This window comes from Dipodomys ordii, unplaced genomic scaffold, assembly GCF_000151885.1.
Source record: "Dipodomys ordii isolate 6190 unplaced genomic scaffold, Dord_2.0 Scaffold139, whole genome shotgun sequence".
In the NCBI taxonomy this organism is placed as follows: Eukaryota; Metazoa; Chordata; class Mammalia; order Rodentia; family Heteromyidae; genus Dipodomys; species Dipodomys ordii.
Genome location: NW_012267355.1, coordinates 1,734,478 through 1,743,835, shown reverse-complemented (window position 1 = coordinate 1,743,835; position 9,358 = coordinate 1,734,478). Strand labels below are relative to the sequence as shown.

The window sequence follows — 9,358 nt, the reverse complement described above, 5'->3', positions numbered from 1 at the left end:
CACATTTTCTTGATCCATTCATCTACTGAGGGGCATATGGGTTGGTTCCATATCTTAGCTATAGTAAATAATGCTGCAATAAACATAGTTGTGCTGGTAGCTTTAGTATGGTCTTGTTTGTAAACAATTGGGTAAATACCCAAAAGTGGGATTGCTGTGTCACAGGGGAGCTCTATGTGGAGTCTTTTGAGGAACCTCCATACTGCTTTCCAAAGTGATTGAACAAGTTTACACTCCCACCAACAATGCAGTAAGGTTCCCTTCTGTCCACATCCTCTCCAGCATCTGTTGTTATTAGAATTCTTGATTATAGCCATTCTAACTGGGGTAAGATGGTATCTCAATGTTGTTTTGATTTGCATTTCTTCTATGGCTATGTACTGGTTTGGCATTGAAAGAGCCTATATTGAAGACAGATAAACAGATGGATAGAGACAGACAGAGAGACAGATGAGGTGGAGGGGAGAGGAACAAAGAGAGGAAGAGAAGATGAGAAAAGAAACTCAATGCTGTTTTTCAAGAGTAGAGGAAATAAATTTATTGATGTTATAGTATATTATGGACTTATGATCCTAGAAGATAAGGTTACATGGTTTATAAAAACAAACAAAAATACATTAGCTTATGAAACTAATGTTTATGTATGATTGTATTTTAAAATAAGACTGCAGGTCTAAAAATCATATAATTACTGTGTATAATGTTCATTCATCTGTTAAATAATCATGTATTATTGTGTGTACAATCAATGAATGGCACTGGAAAATCTGTACAATTATTAGAACAAGTTCATTACTTTGTTCAGTATAATGCAGTGGATTAAAATACTTTGTGGATAATACAATCCATAATTAAATACTAGTAGAACAAATAAAAAATAAATAATCATAAATAACATGCAAAATGTCATAAATGTTAATTATTTTTAGCATTGTGCCATAGGGTATGTACATAACTACAGGATACAATAGTCTATGTGGTAATGTGAGCTCACATCATTCTTTTTATGAATATGTGTACTGTCTGTGCAACATGTGTATGCTTATATTTGTGTTGATTCACATATCAGCAAAAGATAGCAAACCTTTTATATAATATGTAAGTCTCAATCTATATTGCAGTACACAGCTTTACTCTGCTGTACTCTGAAATATTAATGAGTCGGAAATTATGCTAAATCCATCATGAAAATAATGACTCAGAAGGACAGCTGTTTATTGGTCTGGAATCAGATTAATTTCTTCTGCTACAAAAAAATCTTGAAATTTAAGGCATGAACCACCATATCCAATGATTAAATAAAAAATTTTTTTAAAAGATTGAAAGAAAAAAAAGTCCTTGCAATAATCAGTGAAATAATCACCTGTGTCATCCCATGACTTACTTAAAAAATAAAATAAAAAGGCTTAAAACTTGGAGTTCATCTTTTTACAAGTATTATCTCCACCTTGTACCTATTCAAAGACAAAACAAGGCTGAATGAATACAGGACTGCCGCTTTTTTTTTTTTAAGAATTAATCTTCCACACAAGAAAATGAAAAAATCGTGTTATTTCTTCCAGAGAAAATAATGCATAGTGCTAAGAATGCAGCCATTTTATTCCCCAGGAGAATAGTATCCCTATCTTCAAATCATCCCATCGCTTAACGGGCTTCCTGGAAGTTAGTCATCAATTACATATGGTTCTCCTATCCAACAATGGAAAACACCTCTGCCACAAAAACAGAGAAAGAAGGTCACCCTCCAGAGATTGGCACTTAGCTTTATCACATATATTGATTACAGGCCCTCGCATTTCCCAGCAGTCAGCATAAGCAAGTTTGACTTATTTTTACCTCAAAAACTTCTTCATCCAAAATCCTTGTTCCAAACACGGTAATCCCATTGGTATCCACAATCGATCTCTCACTTCTGTCGAGTGGTTTTGTGGTTTTCTTCTTACAATCCACAATCATCGTCACGGTTTTCTTCTCCACGCTGATTGCTACTCGATGCCACCTGCGAAAGTCAAAGTCATTCTTTGGTTAAGTCTGGAACCCCTGGGGTGCCAAACCATTATACAGGTAAAAATGCTGTGAACGACACATTTCAAAACTGAGCTGAAATACAATTAGACAATAAAAAAACTCTTCAGCTCTTGTATGAAGGAAGTTGGTCATCGGTGACTATGTGTGGTCTATTCCTTGAGATTGCCCATCAAGGGTATGTCTTCTCCTTGAAAGACTGCCCTCCATCCTTCCGCAGCTCCTGAACGTTCTAATTGTAAAACACGATGCGCTATACTCCTGTCTTTCCTCCAATCTATTTCCAGGGCATACATTTTCTATTCCCCACCCCACCCCCGCTTTAAATTCAAGATGGTTAGAGATCACAACTGTGAGCAGGATCCAAGACTGAGACACAATATCTGTCCTTCTTTTCCACAGTGGTTGGCAGGCAATGGAGGGAGGCTGGAAGAAAGTAGGGTCAGGGTGTGTGTGGACTGAGAGGGTAAATTCACTTCGCAGCTACTGCTGGGTGCTGCTGGGGTGGGGAGGGATGAGGGCAAGCATAGAGCGGAGACCAAGCCAGGCTTTTAGAAACGCACCCTAACTTTACTGTTAAAAAAGTGGGTTTTATTAGCCATATCTGGTGCTAACATAAACCACTAAGTACAGCTCACTTGGATTCTGTAAGCCTTTCTGGGTTATATTTTATTTATTTTCCAAATGGAAAAGTGCTAGATTAATATTCCAGAAGTGTCTAGGACTCGCTCCATAAAAGAAAGTACCAAGAAAGTTGCAGGAGCCTTCTTCAAATATCTGTTTCCCTGATACTTGGCATGGCTATTGATGAGGACCAAATGTATTTCCATATACACTTCATCTCTTACTCTTTCCACCAGCACATTCAGCAAGCATAGACGCCTGCCACATTTGAATACAGCAAAGATTTCTATAAAGAGCCACTTAATACACTGAGAGTCAAATTTACACATAGCTCACGCCAAGAAGCCTGGGTCTTCACTTAAGCCTTTCCTAGTATGGCTGATTGGTGCTTTTCATTAGCAAAAAATAAAGATGAATTCAATTGTCCAAGCTGATTAGATCTCTAAACTTGACCTTGTGTTGAATAATTGAACTGTGGGAATGAAAGCTCATCACAGCATCACACCTAATATGCAAAATGCTAAATGAACACAATTTTTTATGTCTTTAATTATTTTTGTCCTGCTATAACACTCTTGTACATCCTCCAAAAAATAAATTTTTCTAATTCTTATTAATACATGTTAGTTGTATAAAGGGTTGCATTGTATGAGCACTTGTAAAAAGGGTGATTTTTCAATACGTACATGCAGTATACTCTGATCAATTTCTTCCCCCTCCTTTCTAGCTATCTGCTGGCTTGCTGTCCTCTTCATCCTGCTGGACTAGTGTTTTTGATATTGCTTAATATAAAGGTGCCACTAGAAGCAGGATGTTGAATCTGCATCCTTCCTCCTGGAACACACACACACCGTGGTATGCCTTCACCTTTCTGATGGGCCACCAGCTAGGTGAAGAACTAATTCCCCTATTTCTCCTCTTAAAATTGCACTGCCAAAGTTACTGCCTAACCTCTGTTCTGTTCCACTTTACCCTTATACCATTTGTACAATTGATCAATAATTTTATCTTAAAATAGTCTTTGTTTGTCTGCCCAGACTGTGAGGTAAACTGGGCATGAGGTAATATTTTACTGTTCATTTATTTTTCATGATAAATGACACAAACAGCTGTTAAGTGATTGAACGAAAGTATTATTTTCAGCACACTCAAAACACTCATTACTTACTTTCCATCAGCAATATTAACAGTTCTAAAGAGGGGATAGTCTTCTGGGGCGGGTTTTCCAGTGTGGTCTTCAAACAGAAAAACAGGTGATCTTCCAACCTCAACACCAACTTGCTGAATACCATGTTCATTATAGATAGATAAAAGGAAAGATTGAATTCCTTTTTTGGGTTTTACTGTGAATAATATTGAGAAATCTTCAGGGAAATTTCCTGATGAGAAACGAAGAACAGAGAGTTAGAAATTTCAGATTTGCAAATAGTTCATTATCACACACATTATTTCAGTACAGAAACGTTGTAGTGACATGTCATGAAAAGTATTAATTTTATCATCCTTTCAACAACTAAAGAGTTTCTGATCACACAATACAATTTTACTAATTAGTGCATGTATCAATATCCATCAGAACTATTGTTTATAGTTACATGTAGCTATTCTAAATTAACAAATGTATACTCAATTATCCCTCCATCTTCTCTTTCCTTGACATGGAAAATGGACACAAGTATCCCTCACACTATCTGAACTACACATGTATGTGGTAAACACCTAATAAAGAAACATGTCATTTAGGGATTACCACAAGTAGTGTATTTCAAATAGCTAAGCAATAATTTTTTTTTGTCGGTCATGGGGGCTGAACTCTGGGCCTGGGCGCTGTCCCTCAGCTCTTCAGCTCAAGGCTAGCACCCTACCACTTGAGCCATAGCACCACTTCTGGCTTTTTTCTGTTTATGTGGTGCTGAGGAATCGAACCCATGGCCTCATTTATGTTAGGCAAGCACTCTACCACTGAGCCAACTTCCCAGCCCAAGCAATTACTTCTTATTGTACTTTTATAAAAAGTCACTGAATATAAATTTATTAAATTGTGGGCTTTATTTTTCAAAGAAGATCTACACATAATCTATGAATATAGCATATATTATATATATCATACATTATAACATATATATTATATTATATACATCATACTATTTGAACTTACTAATATTCTGGCAAATAAGTGAAATAGAAAATATTATTTGAGGCATAAGATTACTCAATTCATAAATTTTCCAATTGCAAAGATGTATATTTTACAATTTCTTGGCTATGTTCAAGAGCATCCTTATTCAAGCCATTCAGCCCAAATTCTATTACAGATAATAGTGAAAGATGGTGAAAGTATTGAATATCCCCCTCACACATTCACACATTCAAAGACTGAAAGGCATCAGTCATTCTGCTTGTCAGCAGAAAAGGAAAATTATGTGTAAAGATATTGTGAATAGATGTATTTTTTGTCAATTCATCAGAGCACATCTCATAATTATAAAATATTAAGTATGAGTTGCAATGATTGAGGCTGGGTGAAGAAAACAGAAAATACCTACATAGTAAAATCTGATGATGAGATCATTTAAAATAAGGTAAAACAAAGATGTTTATGAGTTGGAAATTATTAGAAAAGTATGGGAAAAGGGACAATACTGAGTAATATAAATATATTTTAAGTTACAAATGTATGTGTAAGATAGTTGGAAGCTTGAAAATTATCTCAGTTGCAATTTTTGGATCTTGTCAGATCATTTAGCTCCTTTCCATATGAACAAGCAAATTACCGAATATCTCTTAGATGACTTCCAATCCATTAACTGGGCTAATGAAGTTAACTGGAGCTAAACTGCTTACAAAAAGACCCTAAAGCATCATGAAGTCAGGTTTAATAATACATTAAATATTTGCCTTAAAATACATCAGCTAGAATTAAATATAACTTGGTCAAATCAGAGAAAGTCTATGAAACACCATGTATTCTGTTAACTATGAATGAGGACACCCAACTTGACTCCCTTCAGTAGCAAGGATGTGCAATGAGCTACCTGCTTGGAAAGTATGATGCTTGAAATGTGCATCTCATCTCCATTTCCTCGTGCTTTCTAGGCAATCAACGCTATTATGTCAACTATGCCTTTACAGGTAAAAATAAATGCTAAGCATATTTTCAGTACCATTATGGGAACCTGACAACTGAAGACTTAAAATAACTGTGGTTCCAGAACTCCCACCAATGCAAGAATATCACACAATAAATAATGCAGCACTCACCTCTTCAACACAAGTGTTTCTTTCAACAAGAGGCTTTAGAAAATCATGAATAAAATAAACCAAAATTTTCATGCTTCCAAAAGTAACCTAAGTACTCATTAAAGGGAAAGTTTTCCCACCCTCACTAAACTTCAATGAATATGATCTACACAATTACAAATAAAAATGGATTGTCACAAAACTATTTATATCTTTGTATTTTGTCATCTTGAAATAATGAATTCTGGGGCTGGGCAGGTGGCTCAGTGGTAGGTAACATGCATGAGGCCTTGAGTTCGATTCCTCAGCAGGACATAAGCAGAAAAAGCCCGAAGTAACTCTGTGGTTCAAGTGGTAGAGCACTAGCCTTGAGCTGAAGAGCTGAGGGACAGCACCCAGGCCAAGTTCTGGCCCCATGACCAGAAAAAAAAAAAAAAAGAAAAACAGAAAGAAAGAAAGGATGAATTCTTAAATACAAGTAAGCATATTTGCTATAATTGCTCAAGTATGACTGACAATTACTGATTTTCACTATATCAATTTAAGTTTACAATTTATTTGGTGCTTAATGTATAAAAATTACATTTTTCCTGTAAGTGGGTATGATATAGCATGATCAAAAGAAATAGTAAGAAGTAAAGCAATAGTAACAACAATAGTAGTGGCAATACTAATAATAAGGTAAACAAACCTGGAAAGAGTTGTTTGGTTGGAGCACTGATTTGTGCTAGCTTTGAAACTCTGTAAGCAGTATCTGACCCTTTTGAATTCTTTCTGTTTGTGCAGAATCCTGTTGTTTTTGTTATTCCCTCTGGAGATTTGTGAAAATCTAGTGCTTTTAGTACATCAACTGGAGCAGCTGAAACATAGTTAAAAAACATAATTAAACATGCAAAATAAGAATATAAACAAGTGCTTTTATAACACAGGGAAAAGCAATTCATTTAATTCTCCAAATCTGTCACTTATCATGCTTCAACATCTGAGTCAGTATAGTGCTTAGTCTATAGATAGTAATACAAACCATATGATAGTCTAAAGTTCAAATAAAGTAAATCTGAAATAAAATTATGGACAAGGAAAACAGAAGTTGGGTATGTATATATTTGAGACTCTATATAGACAACATAGTCTCTGTGCAATTGTATTTGTGTATATGTATCCTATATGTATAAGAAGTTTATTTTTACCCACTAATATTTCCAGTTTTTCCATCAACACATTTTCATGCTTTAGGATGCACACTGAAAGCCAATACATTTAAGTAAAATTATGTTTACTCCCACTAATAGGTGGCCTTAGGATGTATAACACCTGGCTTCTTGTTGATAAAAGCCTATATTCCTAAACCCAATTCATTCCACCTACCTCCAGCTACTAGGAATAGTCAATAATAAATAGGTTTAGGATAGTCAACTTTTCTGCTTGAAGGGTGACTTGTTTATCTTGCCTATAATCCTACCTAGTTAAGAGGATGAGATGTGAGGATCATGGTTTGAATCCAGCCCTATCAGGGAAGTTTGTAAGACTTTTATCTCCAATAAATAACATCCCTCCTTCTTTCCCCCCCAAAAAAGTGTAAGTGGACCTCTGGGTCAAGTAGTGGAGCACTAGTCTTGAGCTAAAGAAGCTCAGAGACAGCACAAAAGCCCTGAGTTGAAGCCAAAGGAATAGCACAAAAAAAGAAAGCAAGGAAGGAAGGAAGGAATGGAGGGAGGGAGGGAGGGAGGGGTGTAGGGAGGGAGGAAAAAGAAAGAAGGAAAGAAAGAAAGGAGACTTGTTTGTATAAATAGCGTTTAAATGAAATAAAACAAACATATGCTTTCCCCATTTGAAATTTACAATTCAATTGCTTAGAGTATATTGTGATGTTACTATTTTTAACTGTAACAAATCCATATAACATAAAAATTTGCATATTAAGCATCCAATTCTGTAGCATGAATTATACTCACAGTGGTGTAACCACCACTATTATCTATTTCTAAAACTTCCCATTCTCACATTCCTTCTACAATCTACTTTCAATCACTCTGAAGTGGCATATTCTAGAAATTTCATGTAAGTAGAATAAAACAGTATTCCCCTAAGCTTTAAACATAAATGTACTACATAATTCCACCACTAGGTGTAGACCCAAAAGAAATCTTATGGTGAGATAATTGCATGCTGTTGATAACTGCACCATGATTCACAAAAATCAAGAAACAGAAATCAAGATTGCTTCAAGAGATGAATGTACTTACAGAAGATGATATATAGAAGTTGATTTTGACCAAAACAAAATGGAATGAAGTCCTAGTATATTAAATTATCTGGGCATCACACTGGAATATGGAATAAACTGCTCTTGAGATAATGATCCTATTACAACATGGGTGAACTGTAACATTATGTTGCATAAAGTTTTCATATGTATATTTTTTAAATCCTCAGTCTCCTTGTTTCACAACTATAAATACTTCATCTACTAGGGAAGTCAAAATGCAAATCCAACAGTCTAAGGATTGCTATAAAAATGATTTTTTTAATGAGTGCATATCTTATCAAGGATTGTTGTCTCCTCCTGTTTCCCCTTCCCATCTCTTCCCATCTTCTCCCTTCCCACCCCCCCAACCCGCGCCAAAGTTGTAAAGTTTGTTTCTCGACATAATGTCTCGTACATCTCATTGTTGCAAAGGGTCCAATTGTATCCCTATTAAACAATTTTTTCCCTTCCCCTCCACAAATTATACCAACATCAAATACAGTGAAAACAGGGGTTATACCGTGGGGGACACCAAAGAAATATCCTATAAATACGTTAAAAACAATAGCAAGCAAGAAAAAAGAATTCGAGTCCTTGTCTTGGGGTTCCTTTCGCCTAAAATCAACTTATCTGACTGTTTCTGCTTGTCTACTTATCTCACACACTTGCAATTTATGTTATGCAATTAGTGTTAGAAATATAAGTATTTTAGAATTTTTTAAACTGATGGTGTTGATCTCTCAGTTTTTCAAGAAGGTAGGTACTTTTCCCACGGTCTTGGCATGAAGTTTGCTCATTCTTGAATGAGTAGCTCTTGAGATTTAATTTTCCAACTAGAATTCTAACCATGTGAAAGGCCAAGAGTATCTTCAAGTGCTCAATAGCTCTGGGGAGTGGTTTTCTGTTTTTTTTTAATTTAATTTAATTTTATTTGTGAGCATACTGCACAGAGGGGTTACAATTACATGGGCAGGATAATGCATACATTTCTTAACAATCATTGCAGCCTCCTCCTTTGTTTTACCCTTCACATCCCTTCCCAGCCTCCCCCCTCCCAATCCCAATCCCAATCAGTCCCCTCCCCCCCACTCCCCCCCTCCTGCACCAACATTGTAAATTTTATTGCAGCCTTATTTACCATAGCTAAGATATGGAACCAACCCAGAAGCCCCTCAGCAGATGAATGGATCAAGAAAATGTGGTATATATACACAATGGAAT

General features: G+C 35.8%; 1 protein-coding gene across 4 annotated transcripts in view; it reads right to left on the bottom strand.

Annotated features, from left to right (window-relative positions):
- Col11a1 (collagen, type XI, alpha 1) overlaps nt 1–9,358 on the bottom strand; it is a 175,051-nt gene that overhangs the window by 141,682 nt on the left and 24,011 nt on the right. For all 4 annotated transcript variants that reach the window (XM_013031401.1, XM_013031403.1, XM_013031400.1 and 1 more), the window contains exons 2-4: nt 6,581–6,748; nt 3,818–4,028; nt 1,837–1,999 (exon numbers count right to left, since the gene is read on the bottom strand). In XM_013031401.1, coding sequence (XP_012886855.1) covers nt 1,837–1,999; nt 3,818–4,028; nt 6,581–6,748 — 542 coding nt within the window. The remainder of the gene's footprint in view (nt 1–1,836; nt 2,000–3,817; nt 4,029–6,580; nt 6,749–9,358) is intronic.